The 15,472-nt window shown below is 40.6% G+C and overlaps 1 protein-coding gene across 7 annotated transcripts in view; it reads left to right on the top strand.

The window, feature by feature from the left end:
* Nucleotides 1-15,472, top strand: part of triob (trio Rho guanine nucleotide exchange factor b) — a 107,453-nt gene that overhangs the window by 31,620 nt on the left and 60,361 nt on the right. For 6 of the 7 annotated variants that reach the window (XM_042226313.1, XM_042226311.1, XM_042226315.1 and 3 more), the window contains 2 exons: nucleotides 11,338-11,412; nucleotides 13,080-13,194. In XM_042226313.1, the coding sequence (XP_042082247.1) occupies nucleotides 11,338-11,412; nucleotides 13,080-13,194 (190 nt within the window). Of the gene's footprint in view, nucleotides 1-11,337; nucleotides 11,413-13,079; nucleotides 13,195-13,568; nucleotides 15,434-15,472 lie in introns of those variants that run through there. The other variant, XM_042226316.1, reaches the window with a different exon arrangement.

Genomic DNA, 15,472 nt, shown 5'->3' with positions numbered 1-15,472 from the left:
TCTAGAGATGTATTTATTTTCCCTCCTTATTTAATGTTCGTGATCAGGAGCCTCATTAGGCCTCACAATGCTTTGTCAGTTGTGATGTTTGTGTCCCATGATTAGCGCAGAATGGCTTTAATGCAATACAGCTGTATCAAAGCTTATCCCAAGAGAAATAAATAATAGGAATGCATAGCAAACCAGTTCAAAAAATGCACACTAAATGATACTATTGTGAAGATTTTAATTTAGATTTTTTTTTTAACTTTTTTTTAACTGAGGTTATGTTTTTAAGCCTGTGGTTTTATTGAGCTGTGTTGCTCTTTAGGTCGCAGGAGCCAAGATGTAGGGGTTTGTGTTTTGATGTTTATGGCAGTCGGAGGGACAAGAGAGTCTATGTGTACATTGTCGTATGCTTGAAAAGGTTATCATTTTCCTGTTAAGTAGGTAGCAAGAGTGATTGAGACTAAGAACTGTAAGTTATATTACCATATAAATAGGAAGAAAATGAAAATACTATCTTATATCTGTTTATTGGGTGTTAAGGGTGCATTATGAAAATCAAGACCATACCTAAATAGTCAGTCTGCACAGCCACAGTGGGTCAGTGCCATGTGTTGAAACAGATTGACCAGTACAGCTGGTCTTGATGGAAAGATTCACATATTGTGCATAGCACAATAGGGATGGTTTTAGTTCCTTAATATATTCCTCTAATGCCACTAGAAGAAATGATAGCTACCCATCTTTTTGTAGTAAAAACCATCTTTTTTTTTCTTCCTCCATACTAGTTTAATCACAAGACTGAGTACCTGTAGGGGTAATGAATGCAGGTGTCTGAGTAGATGACTTCTGAGGCGATTAGGAGAAGTGGTGCGATTTGTCACGATGGGTACACAGCAGAGTGAGATCCAAACAGAGCCTGCTGAGGGAGGATATATGAAGCCACTGGCATAGTTTAATTTAAAATACATACACTAAGGCAACGCTCGGATCAATCTTTGCACCTGAGACTGAGTGAGCTTTTGTTTTGTATGGTAAAGCGCACTGACCTAGTCTTTTGGCCCGATGATCAACAGTACTGTAAAAGCATGAGTATGTGTGCACTGTGATGTTCTGATGAATGTTATTGAGGGAAATTAAAGCAGTGACAGGCCCATCAAACTTTGTTGCAGATTTTCAAAACTTTAAAACCCCCTTCATGCTGCAGCACTTTAGATGTCTCATTTTTATATTCTGTTATGGCTCTCCTGCCCTATAAAAGCTGGATAGATGCAAAATGCTGAGCGCTTCCAATCGAAAGGCCTTCCTCTGTTGCTGACATCGCCTGGATCAAAAACCTGATGCTGTCGTCCTGCATCATTTATTTCAGCAGCAACTTTGCCCACACCCCAAGATTTAAGATTAAACTAAGTAATGCCAAACAGAAACAAACCGAAACAGTGGGTTACTAGTAGTGAGGCTGAGGGGAATGCCAAGTATGTCAGAAGCAAATACAGTCAAACTGCAGAGGGAGGTGAGAATGGAGACAGGCAGAGTGAAAGGACGTCACACAAGAGATGAAAAGTGCAAAGAACAAAGCAAGGAGGAGACATAAACACTGTGGTTGTTATTCAGACTCAGTGAGCTGTGAACAGAACAGAGAAACAGCTGTAGCATCTTAATAAGAACACATAAAAGACTTATAATCTCTCAAGGTGTATTCTAACCGGATCGCGAATGAAACAGCTGCACATACAAACAGACAGCCGCGCACGTTGTCTCATGACCGCAGGCTCACTCCCAAGTTCTGCAGACCTCGTATATATATCGCTGCAAAGTGCTACACTTGCAAGATAATTCCAGGAGTGTGCATGCAAGTGTTTTGCGTAGCGATGCACTATTATGAGGGCACAGATGTGACCACAGTAGTTCATTATCCAGCATTGAAACTTTGATTGTACCCTTCGTCGGCCTCCCTCACAAACAGCTCAGTGAAACAGCCTTCACATGCACAATCACTGGCTTGCATAAGACTGCTGACCATTGTTTATCTTTGCACTGCCCCTCAACTGCTCACACACTCTGCTAAATAAGAGTTATAATTAGGGGTCGAGTTGTATTTGTTGTATTGTTTGACTTGGACATGATTTTACAGAGCTGTTAGTCCCGCGGTTTGTTCTGGACGATGACTCGTTCATTCAGTGGGACTTTTTAATCTTTAACATATATTTAGTTTCAGTCTGTCATCTCTTAGGTTTTCCTGTGATAATCCCCATAATAACTTATTTACGAAAGTGACATTGTGTTGAAAGGTTGCATTTAAGTTTTCATTCAGCTTGTTTTAAACATTGTGCTGTTTGTAGTAATGTGCCGAGCAGCATTTAAAAGATTTATGAGGAAAAAAAAAAGAAGAATCCATGATAGCAGTGTTTTATCTGAAGGAGCGACATTGCAGATTTGAGATTTAAGCACAGTGTGAGAGCCACAGCGTGGTATTAGTTTTTTGTATTCTACCTTTCCAGTTTGTTATGATTTATTCATGGCCTCTTTCTGTTGGGTTTAGGGGTTATATCCCGGTCGAGGGGTTGCGGTTGGAGCAAAGTGTTATTTTTGCTGTAAGCCACACTGTAACAACAATATGAGAAACCCGATGAAAGTTGAGCTCGCCACAGTCCCCAGGCCCCCTGCCAGCTCCCGATGAAGGTCGCAGAATTAGAGTGGAGTGGGGCAGGGGCTGCTAGAAGTGGCTTTGTATGTGAGGAAGACGTGTGAATGAAAGCGGCAAAAATAAATAAATGCAGGTGATTTACAGCTGAAGAGCCTAGAAAGAGAATCAGAGGGAGAGGAGCAGAACAAGAGAGAGCGCGATGAGAGAGTTTGCTGTTTTTTATCTTATCACCCTGTTGCACAGGAGCAACACTCACTCCCTAGTCCTGGTTGTCACACCAGGGACATGATGACTGCCCTGCTTGTCATAGAGACCAGGCCAAACATTCATACATGAAGGGAAAGGTAGCTTGATCTCCACTACACACTAGGGGGATGAGCAGAAATAGAGCGTGACACGGCAACTTCATATGGCAGACACATGACAAATCTAGGTGATGTGTGAATGGATGTGCTAACTGAGCTTAAAGATGCTTTTCTTAGCCTGTTGTAAAAGATTGCAAAAATACCTGCAATAGTTCAGTATTGAATTGTATAAGCTGCGTGTTGAAGATTTTGTTGTTGTTGTTATTGTGGAGTTATTGTGCTTTTTTAATTTTCTGCCTTACTTTTGCGCTAGTGGTGCAATGGTGGATGCTCATGTTAAACACTATACATTATCTCTACTCTTAGATCTGTATGATGTCATAGATATATCTTTATTTCCGACTTACAGCTCTGTCTGTAAGCCCAGCAGAACCACTCACTGGCATTTCAGACTGAGAGGCAGCCAGTTAGAAGAAAGCTTGTTTAAAGTGACAGGAGCAGCATTTGTCAGACAGCGGATGAACTGATGGTTTGTGCTAGCGTCCAGTATAGGCTAAGCAAGAGCTATTTTGAACACCTCTGATTCAAAAATAGAAATTTGGAGCTTATTGAGCTTAAAACAAATGGCATACCTAGTGTCACAATTACACAATTAGCTCAAAGTAAGCCAGAATACTGGCTGGAACAGTTTTGGCTAAATACATCAAAAATACTGCAAAAACCTCCAAAACATGATTGTATGCATTCAGAGAGAGAAGGTTCCAGAAGGATGCTAATGTATAGCTTGTCTGCCAGGTCTCACTTACACTGTTTCACTGTGCTGGACCTCTTGGACATGTTTATGCTGTCAGTGCATGTTACAACATTTTTAATGACATTATCTAACAAATACTCTGGCTTGCTGTGTGGTACATCCCTTCCAAGATGAATGTGTTTCGGTATTGGTGACCAATGGTCTGTTGAAGTTTGCTAGTGTTGTACTGATATTAATCTCCACTGACTAGCAAATACGTGTTTGTGCAACATTTATGGATACAGCTTGCTAACCAGGGTTGCTAGTGTTAACTAATAGTGTAACAGCTCGCCCTCTCTCCCAAACTTTCTTAAAGAGCTAATATAATGGCATACAAAATCCTAAGGTTAAGGTTTCCAAGACTAGTGGGTGGCATCATAGTGACTATTTCCATCCTTTATGTACAGTTTATGGAGTGTCTGTGGCCTGTGCCCTGCTTTTTGCCAAAGTTCTCTTTACTTTTATCCAAAAAGCTTATAAATTGGCACATCCGTCCCTCTGAGGGAGCATTATTCTGAGAGGCTCACAAAGGATGTCAGTCACACTGCTGCACCGTGAAGCACCAGCCAGAACAGCACCAGCACACATCCGTACACATACAAAACCTTTAAAGCTACAAGTGTGCCTTTCTGTATATGTAACAATGACAGGGTTAGATATATGTCAGGCAGTTTCCAAAGCTTCTGGACTGTCCAACAAGCTGTTCTGACAGGGTATATTGGCCCCATAAATGAATCCGCTCCCACACTTCCTCAGTGTCTGCGCTGTTCCCTAGAAGCTGCATATATACTGAGCCAAACCATGCTGAGCAGTGCAACAAATGACTCCCAGTTCTCTCTTTTAGCACTAACACATAGTGAGGGTCACATACTGGGCTCTGACCCAGAACTGAAGTATGGAAGAAGCATATGAACTGCACTGCAGTTCATGTTGCTCTTGCATTATAAATCTTCATACGTAGTCACCACTTAATTTTAAAGAGTCTTTCATTCTTACAGCTGTAATTTGTTAGATTTGTCCGGTAAAATATTGTTGTATGAAAAAATGCTGGGTGCACATTTTTAGTATGAAATTCATTTCATAGCAAGTGCTGCTCTAAATCTCTGAATCTCACCACAGTTATCCTCGCTGGCAGCTGGAATGCACGTTATCAAATTTTTGCTGGGATGGTCACGATATCAGCCAGTGGAATTGTACTGTAGCATTTCTGCAGCATTATGCTGCATGCCTGATCTGTTCCACTGCACTACATTTAGCCTGGCTTGTAATTGGTCTGAGTTTGAGGTTACGAGGTTATGAGCCAGAGGATTGGCATCATGTGGCATGGCAGGCTGCACAGATGCACCGTGTTCAGTCTAGCCTGTGGTCTGACGGATTGGAATCAAAGGGATTGGCCCTGTGCATCGAGGCTGTGATTTCCAACTTTCTGTGGAAAGACGACGCACATATGCTCATTTTGGATTATGAGATGTTGTTACAGCGCTTGTAGGTGAAGCAATTGCTTGCAATTATCTCTGCATGTGTTGCAATTTTGGTTGGGGGTTCGTAGAATTTCTACATTACTGTCTAAACTTACTGCATTCATTCCCCCATTACATCTCAATAAAGCCTTCTAAAAACTAGCCTGTAACCCAGATTGGAAACGATGTAGGATGTTCTCAGTCTGTGCTGTGAAGAATTAGTACAACACTGAAGACAATCTGTTCTCCAGTAGTGTATTCAGATTAGTATGTGAGTCTTTCCAGCCCGGAGTTAGGAAGGCAAAGGAAAAAGGATTGGCATGCTTCTGCTACATGACTACGCGAATTGATGGATTTAGGGCAGAATCCTTTTGGAGTTAGAAAGACAAAAAAAAGGGCTGAACAGAGTGAATCTGTGTCATCACCTCTTGCTCCGACTCTGCTTTCTAAATTCATGCAGAGCAACGGTAACAGATTGAAAACGCAATGTTCTTTGTGGAATTTTGGAATCACAGAAACATTACAGTTTCGAAACCATGCATGAAGCTCTTTACTCCCACGTACAGGCTCAGTTAAGATCTCACGTGAAGTTAAATGCAAGCTGCAATTTTCTGTCTTAAGCTCAACTAAACTGTAAGGGTTGACTGACCCTCGGGCAACATGAAAACACAAGTTTTGCCAAGTTGCTGCCACTACTAAACATACAGCAGTTTGCATTATTATACAAATGAGCAAACTGTACGAGATCATCTTTGCTTTTTGCTTGTTATTGATTGCAAGAAAGAGAGAAAAATCATTCACCTCTGACCTTTTCTTCTATTCTATTCAATTCAATTATTTTTACTTTTATTCCACTAGCTGGGCCCACGTCCTCATTGTAGGTTGTGACAGCGTTTTAGTAGGTAAAGGTGAATGCTTGGACATGAATTGAGCTGCGGTTTGGGGAAGGCCTCGAAGGGGACTGGCGACAGCTCCTGGGCCTGACAGATCCCCATGTACTAAATAGGAGTGAAGAAGTTAAAGAATTGAGAACAAGGAGGGAGGGAGGGTGGGGCATGTAAACAAGAATGACCAGTTTGCAGAACTGGGGGGAACCTATATAGATGAAGGAGAAGGAGGCGTGGTCCCGCTTCTGAAATTCCGATACATAATATCCAATTATATAGCGCAAAAGCATTGTAAGGTAAAGACCCTCCAATATTACAGGGAAACCCCAACAATCAGAGAACAGCCAATCAGTAAGCACTTGGCGAAAGTGGAAAGGAAGAACCTTTTAATGGAAAGAAACCTCCAGCAGAACCAGGCTCAGGGCAGGGTAGCCATTTGCGATGACTTGTTGGGATCGTGAATATTACATGGTTTTGAACCACACTGAATATCCATTAAATTAAAAAAATTAAATAAAGTAAAACAATATCAGAGTATAGTGCACGACCTAAATATGTAGTGGAAATGCAAATTGCTACAAAGCGCACGCCTCGCAACCCAGAGAATTGTCTTATTTCACGCATTATGTGTTATTTGCACCTTTGATGGATGTCTGCACAATGTCTCCATAAACAAACGCGCAAAGAGACAGAGAGTGTTTAAGTGCATATGTCGCTGCCCACATTTCTGTCTGTGATGAATGAGAAACTGTTATGCATTGCATATGTCTAGATGATCTGTCATGTCTGTCATCCTCTGTTTCGCATTCATCATCTGGCATATCCTGATACTTTCTAGATTTGAGGAGAGATATGTTGCTAAGGCCCTTTGTCTTTATTTCCTGTTTAAATTGTTGTAATATGTTATAATAATAAAAAGCTTACTATAAAGGGCATATTTTGTGGACAAGCATTATTCATATTACAGGGTGCTGAATGCACGCCACCAGTAAAATGGATTGTACTCATTATGAGACCGCTATGAACAAAGAATCTGTGATTGAAAAGCTTTATTTCATGCTCAGTAGACTTGTAAATGAAGGGTCGCATGTAGTGAAAGGAGGAGATTGTTGTGTGTGTGTGCTTCTTTTGTTTTAATACAGTCGTTGCAAAAGCCTCGAGCCACCCCCCATTTCTTTATATTTCGCTAGGAAAATTGGAAATGTGTACAAATGGGTGCAGGAAGTTATTGAAAAATGTGTAAACATAACTTGAAATACAGTACTTAAGGGAAAAACGGCATTTGCACAATTGTAACAAGCTTGAAAGTCAATATTTGGTGTGACCACCTTTATTCTTCAACACAGCTTTAAGTAATTTCTTTCTTCATCTTTCTTAGTCTTCAGGAATAGTTCTCCAGGCTTCTTGGTTTCCATTCAAAGATGAGCCCACGTTGGGCTCTTGGGAGGCTATGTTGTGTTTTTGACCAACAAGATATGCCTTTTAATATTTTAGCAATTGTTGTGTTACAAAATGAAGTCATTTCACCAATGAGATTTTTTCCTCATAGTATTGCATGGTGGATCGAAGTTTGATGGTACTTTTCTGAGTTCATAATTCCATTCCATCAATTCCACCATGACATGATGATGTAGACATTCACTGTTGTACCTCACTGCTGATCTCCTGTGCACATACCAATGACCATTTGAACCAAAAAATTCATCTTGGATTCATTACTGTCACTGATTTTCAATCAAATGTAATTTGACAGCCTCCCTTCCAATGATGAACTTCGGTCAACAGTAGAAAGATCAACTGATGGGCCAGCTGCTTTTTACAGTTCGTGTGTCAGGTCAAGGATTTATTCCTGTTTCATAAGGACGTGACTTGCAGATGCTGTTCATTTGCTGAAATGTTTTTTCTTAGGCCTGGCACACCTTTTGTCCAACACTTGTCCAGTTTCCTCAGATTTTTTTAAAGTCATACTGCACACATGCTGAGATATAAGTTTTGGCTAACAGCGGTTTAAGACTCAACTTGTTGGTTGAAAAAATGCTTGGACTGTGTTTTCTTTGACATTTTTCATAGATTCTTTTGAAGAAATGGAAACAAATGATGTGTTTTTGCAATACAATTTAAAACTGTTTCTTTCCTAAGTTTTCTGTTATGTGTAGACACAACACTGGTTAATCCCTTGATTTCTAGTTACCTTTTTTATGCTTGAATGATTCACAGTTCAGTGTTAAGTGGTTTGGTCAGGGCGACCGTGGCTCAGGGGGTTGGGAAGCATATCTGTAACCGGAAGGTCGCCGGTTCGATCCCTGGGCTCTCTGTCCTGGTCGTTGTGTCCTTGGGCAAGACACTTTACCTTACTTGCCTACTGGTGTTGGCCAGAGGGGCCGATGGCGCGATATAGCAGCCTCGCTTCTGTCAGTCTGCCCCAGGGCAGCTGTGGCTACAACCGTAGCTTGCCTCCACCAGTGTGTGAATGTGAGAGTGAATGAATAGTGGCATTGTAAAGCGCTTTGGGTGCCTTGAAAAGCGCTATATAAATCCAATCCATTATTATTATAAGGACTGGATTGAAAATGTCCAAAGAAAAACTTGAAACACCCCCAGAAAGCCTGAAGAACTACACAACAGTGTGTGTGTGGCAAGAGGCGGTGATGGGATGTCATGAATCACAGTGTGTAGGGTAGTACTTACTGTTTACTAAAATTAGGAGAGGCTCTGATGTCATAAGTAATAGGCCATCATACTGTGAAACTTTCTCTTTACTGCCAGCTGCTCTCGATTTTTTTTTTAAGCAATGCAGCATTTATGTTAAATTCACCACCGAATTTTGAAAAATCAGTATTTAGGCATTAAAATATACAACTGCAGATCTGTTTAGCTTAGCACAGTCCTCAACATAAAGCTTAAGTGCATATATGCCCAGCTTTCTGCTGACCTGGTCTGATCTGTGGTGTTTGAGAAAGGTGCGTAGCTTGAGTTTTAGCGGGGAAAGCAGGAGTGTAACAGAGGTCAGTGCTGGCTGCGTGCCAGAGTCAGTATCTTACATAAACTACCACTGAGAGGAATGTGTCTGGGGCACACTTCACAGGAAAGGCACACATGTGCTAACACAAAAACCTGCTAGAGGTGTATTGTTTCTTTTTGTCTTTGCTCTGTATAGTGCTGATTTTCAGTGAACGCAGTCCCAGCAACAAAGCACTATTCTAAAGACACACAATGAAGTCTCTCTGTTAACTCTTTCCATGATTATTACTATGTTTTTTTTTTTTAATATGCAAGTCAAGAGAAGACACACAGGTGTAGGAGGGCATGAAGCATGGAGGCTTAAAATATGTGGGTTTCCCTATCCTCTTACCAATGGAAAGACAATAAAAAGCCATTGATGCTACGTCAGTCCCATTTTCTGTCAGCTGGTTGTGACATTATCCTTGAATCAGTCCAGTCGCTTCCTACAGAGAGGTGACGTGATACCGCTCAGGCCTGACTTCAAACCGTGGCTGAAATCAATATTACAGGAGCTGTTTAAACCTGCAGGAGCTATTTAGTTGTTTTCTCTTTGCTTTTCTGCAGTCCTGTGTGTGTGCTGTCACAGCTGGTCGTTCTGTCCTCATATTCTTCTCTATGCTTTCACAAATCCGACTTGGCTTCTCTATTCCTGTGATGTCATATTGCACATTTAAAAGATAGCCTGTTTCTTGTTTCTTCATATCTTCAGCTTATAACTCACTAACAACTTAGGAGACGCAATCACAGGTTTAATGGCACTCGTGATAAAATATATCTACATTACAGCATGTCACTCAGTGTCTGAATTGTGCCATCAAGCCATCACTTTTTTAAGAGTAATATTAAGTCACTACCTCCTGCTGGAGATATTGGCTTGTACTTGTCACGACTGACTTTTATTGACGGGAATTTGGCATGATTCAGCACTCAGTAGACTGGCCTCTCTGATTAGTTGGTTTCTGTTGGTAGTCAGTATGATAAAGTGCTTATATTAGAAATGCCAAAGCAGCAACGTGTTTGTGCAAAGTTGTTACTACGTATTTCTTTTTATGACCCCTAGGCTCTGTTTATCAGAACTTAGCCCCCCAAACGGCGTCTTATTGAAGCGTTTTATGCAAAGCAGGACTGTTATTTTTCAGCGCCATCCTGGATGTGATAGTCTGTGCCTTCAGTTCTAATAGCATTATCACGCCTTGAGTCAGTTGTACTTCAGGTGATAGCGGTGATTTATGTGGTGGTGGGACTTAAGATAATGAACCGCATCGGTTACATTTCTTATGTGTTTGTGTGAGAGAGATGACTAAGAGCTACGTGAGGAATATCTGATGACATCACTAGCAAACTGAAAGTGCAGGCAGAGCCCCCTCCCTACCCGCCAGCTCCTTACTCATATATTCACCAGCCTGAAATGTCAATATCATCATGGCTGATGTATATTTTCTTTTACGAACTATGGCATGATAGCGTTCAGCTATGCATTATTGCCCTTTTCAGTCCTCATAATGAAATTTCCTGAAGAATAAATATGCTTATCAGTTATCACCAAATACCAAAATACTGCCTTCAGTAAACCTGCTGTTTTCATGACGTCATGGCTTCAAAATGATTTGATGTGAAGGAGAAAGAGAGACTGAGGGTGTGTGTGTGTGTGTGTGTGTGTGTGTGTGTGTGTGTGTGTACATAAATGCTCCATCTTCCTGGTATTAACCATGTGCCATCTGTTGAGGAGGCGAGGCAAAGGGGATGACATTTCAGCAACATAGTGTAACACACTGACTATTGTGGGAATTCCTGAGTAAACCTAAGTAGGCTGAACATTCAGTGCTAAAGCAATGGACTATTTCAAAAATAATGCAAATGTAATAGCTTGCAAGATACAAGAAGCAGATAGTTAAAACAGAGATTTTGTTAGCAACTAGTTAGATCTGCAGCCAGTCTTAACTTCCTCAGAATTGCTAATAGTAACAACATTAACCTTAACTCTAACCAGTTCCATAGAGCCACCTCTGCTGTATCTGTGGTCATTGATATGAACAAAGTTACAAAAAGCATTATAATGTACATTTATGTTGTTTTTTGCGCGCCGTGCTATAAAGTGGGTTACCTTATTTAAGTGTTTCGTCTTTTTTGGTGTGCTGCAGGGTCATGTATCCTCTACATGGGTGTAAAGGTTGAATGAACTTGGTCTAATTGCTGTCTCTGCGTTAAATATTTTGATTTTAAATATTCTATTCTGCTTATTTTTTCTGTGTTTCAGGGTTTCATCGTAATGAGGATATGAAGGCCATTGATGTGCTTCCAATCCTCAAGGAGAAGGTTGCCTTTCTCTCAGGTCAGTGTCATTTTTATGTGCTGTAATTGTAAATATCTATTTCAACTTTAAGCTCACTGAAACTTCCATCCATCCTTTTTCAGTTAAGAAGTCAGTCTAGTTACTTCTGACATTCAGCAAAATTGTGCTCTTATTTTAAGGAGCCATTGTATCACTATATTGCTGTAGAGTCCTTACAGTGCTCTATGTTTGGTGTCATTCCCTGTATTTTAGTGTTTGCAAGGCAGGCTGGAGTAAAGCCACTTTAGCATTTAGACAAACCGGAGAATATGCTTTGCTCTAATTCTACTGTCTTAGACTGTCAGCCATTTAGAAAATCCCTTTGTTTCTATCAAATAATGTATTCTGTGAAACCTGTCAAACATTTTTTGCTCATCCGGCCTAAAGACCAGTGAGCTTAGTCCATGGTGAGTTTTCTGCCCAACCGAGAATTGATACTTCCCCCTGAGTATTGGTCGTTGTTTAGTGAATCTTGCCGATTCTTGCAGCCAGATGACCTAAATTATCGCATTTATTGTCTAGTTTAATATCTTAATCTGTTTCCTCGGTATCTCTCATTTTCTTCCAAATCATCTTATATTTCTGTGGTTGACCTTTCTCATTAATCTGTATTAATTAACATAAACCATTATCCACAATATTAAATATAATTTCCTCATCAGAGTTTTATAGGAGTACACTTTTCTAATCACATGGATACTTTTTGATGTCTCATTTTTTGTCACCTGCGTCTTCTCTCGCTTTCGTAGGCTAGGTCACTTATCCAAATAGCGACTGTGATGACACCAAACTCATAGTTTATCTAGATTAACCAATCTTGAAAGCTTCAAAAAATGTTGCATATGATCACTGATACCTCATCATTTTCACTTGGCTTAAGCTAACTATACAGATGCTGCCTATGTTGCTAGCCTACTAGCTAGTCATGAGTTTGGTTAGACACTTTCCCTATTCACATTTCTAATCTATTTATTTAGTGAAACATGCACAACTGAAACTCTAGGAACCAAAACTTGAGCAGTATTTTCTGTAGTACTTTAAGCCAACTATGTAGTGTGCTTATCTGCAGCAGGAGTCTCTATCTTTTTGACTGTATTATAAACCATTAGGGGCTAATTGTCTAATTTTGTGGCAGGTGTTCAATTTGCTAGCTTAATAGGTTGATAACATGGGCACATTTTTGGCTTTAAAGGTGAGAGGTCAGTGACATCAAGTGTGAAATTTTCACATGGAAATGGAGACTGATCTTGGGTATAGTTGTTGGCTCCCCTGTTTCATTTGGTATGTGTAGGTAATTTATTAGCATTCACTTATTTCTCTGAACTGTGAATTTGACACAGCATGGTTTTGATCTGACTTTTACCTCATTTGTGTTAACTGTATTGGCATAGTTGTGAGTAATTTAAGATGCTTTTTTTCTGTCAGATTAGTAGCTGGTGTGGTTTGTTATAGCTCCGTGACTGGAATTCTATTACCACTCTTGTAACTGTGAGACTAAATTCACTCCTGGCTCTCAGCAAAAGGCACTTGTTTTGAAGTTTCAGTTGACCTGTCTTTCTATCTTAACCAGCTATCTCTACTCACTAGTTATCTCTGACAATTGTAAAAAGAAAATATCTTCATAATTTAAATAGGTTTCCTTTGTGTCATTGTATTTCTATGCGAAGGTGGCAGAGACAGACGTGGAGGTCCGATTCTCACCTTTCCAGCGCGGAGCAACCATGACAGAATACGACCCGAAGACCTGCGCAGGCTCATAGCATACTTGGCCACAATCCCAAGGTAAGGATAGTGAAACACACACCCAACTATGGACGTGCGTAGACGCTCAAATCTAACCTCTGCTATAGCTTGCTATTGATGTTTCCCACGTGACATCGAGAGTTGTTTGCAATAACTGGACATGATACAACTGACAACTGCTAGATGAAAATGTGTGTTCCCCAACTGGTTTGCAGTGGTTTCTGGAGGCTGTTACTGGGTAAAATTAGTTTTAAAGAAGATGCTGCTCCAGAAACCTTTTGGTGATTGCTTTGGTTTTTAGCAGGTTGCCTGTAGTTGCCTGTAGGTGAGCAGTAGTACTTTTCACAGTTTTGCTACAGCTTAGAGAGTAAAGTAAGTAAGTAAGTAAGTAAAATTTTATTTATATAGCACATTTCTAGATAAGAGATCACAAAGTGCTTTACAAGGTATAGACACAGATTAAAAAGACGAAGTACAGTAGCCAGCCAATCTTTGTAGACAAGTCCATCAGCTCCATTCAGTCTACCACCATGGCAATATGCTAACAACCAATGTAGTCACAAGGACATTTTGGGGGAATGCACTTTTCTCCCAGCCAAAAGGTAGCTGCCAGGGGGTCGCTGACTGGCTTAAGTAAAGATTTTCTCAGCGACTTCCATCAACCTGCACTTACAACTCGCTCAGGAAATACTCATCTTTCCTTCATGACCATTGATTACCAGATGGTTGTGCGCTCTAGGCCTGTATGACTGGGACCTTATTCACTTGATCCTACATTGTCACCATGATTGTCTCACATCCAAAATGTCAAACAAGTTAACATCAGATGGTTAGCGGTCATGTATCCACAAAGCCTGAAGACAGACAAAGTATTCTCATTGTTTGGTTTGTGTTTGACTTTCCCACCTTTCTTAATTTAAAGAAAAAAAACTGGGCTGTTTTTATTTTGGATTCTCTGTAAAGTGTCTAAGGGTGTATTGCCAATTGTTGACCCCCCACCTCACCTCCCATTCCTGCATTTGATGTGTTGTCATGCTAGACTAGAGTCTGCTGCACACTCAAAACGTGTTGCCACAGGAAGCATTTCCAAAGTTGCTCCCTGTAGTTGTGTGCAGGCTGATCTTCAAATCTAGAAGCACTTTTAATACGTAGCTCCGGGCGTTTACCTGTTTGGAGTCAGTTGTCATTAGCTTAGAGGGAAGCTTGCACTTTTCTTCTCTGCTGCGTCTGATCTCCCCTGTGCTATGCTTACTAGTGCTTTGCAGGTTGACTGCTTTAAAGTCTTTTTCACGGTGGAGTTTGGAGATTTGTCTTGAGGCAAGAAGTGGTCCAGCTCAGTTACTGAAAAAAAAGATGGAGTGCAGATTCACTGATCTTTTAGTTCATCTGTGGGATGTCAGAGGCTGAATGAGGCATTTTCAGTTCCTGCATAAATTTCAGTAGCAGCAGCAGAATCAAGTTTAACTGTTGGGTTCACAGCTTTACTTTGTTTACTCTCTATAGATTATGTGCGTAGTTATCATCTCACAGAATATATTCTCAGATCAAATGCCTAAAAACTCAAAAAGAGGGTGAATGAAGTCTAAATTATGCACGCAAGGAGTTTATGTTTTATGTCAAAGTGCCTGTTATTTTAAGTTTGGAGAGCAGTCTGTGTTGGATAAAAAGTTTATGTTAAAATCATTATCTGAAGGCAGATCATTTTCCCAATCTGATCTCTTTATTAAAAGTGTTGCAATAATTTTCTCTGAAGTATTTTTTAGGGCTGAGAGATAAAAAAAAAACAAGTATCTACCTCTAACTAAAGCCGTAGAAGCCGATACAGCTGGTGTGCAAAGACTTACAGGCTTCCAAACGGCTCAGCTCTTTAGAAAGAGGTAAGACTGGAGAGGATAAAAGATTAGTCAGAGGTGGCCAGTCATCCAGTCGGAAGGCCGAGGAGTGTCATAAGTCAGGAGGAGGCCAGCTTCTTTTCCTCAGCTTAATTTCTCTTCCTCCTGTCTAAATATTTCTGCTGCCTTACCCCCTTTTTTTTCTTTACCCTCCTTCCAGTCTCAGTATCTCTCTTTCTCACTCGCTCTCCTCTCTGCCGGCTCTGCTCTGTTGTTTTTTTTTTCTCTATCCATTTGGCTGCCGATCTGTTTTCATAGAGTGTGGTCAGAGTGAGATAGAGCAGGAGGCCCTGCGTCTATTTCTGTGTCCTAGCTACACATTCAGATTAAAGCCTTTAATACTGAGAAACAACCTTTTATGGAAGTGTACGGCAGCAGGACTCCTGGTAAGCAGCGGTGGAAACTTCAACGCTTGAATGTTTTAA

Source organism: Haplochromis burtoni, unplaced genomic scaffold (assembly GCF_018398535.1).
Source record: "Haplochromis burtoni strain Fernald_Lab_line unplaced genomic scaffold, NCSU_Asbu1 Contig_206, whole genome shotgun sequence".
Classification (NCBI taxonomy): domain Eukaryota; kingdom Metazoa; phylum Chordata; class Actinopteri; order Cichliformes; family Cichlidae; genus Haplochromis; species Haplochromis burtoni.
This window is presented reverse-complemented; position numbering and strand designations above follow the sequence as displayed.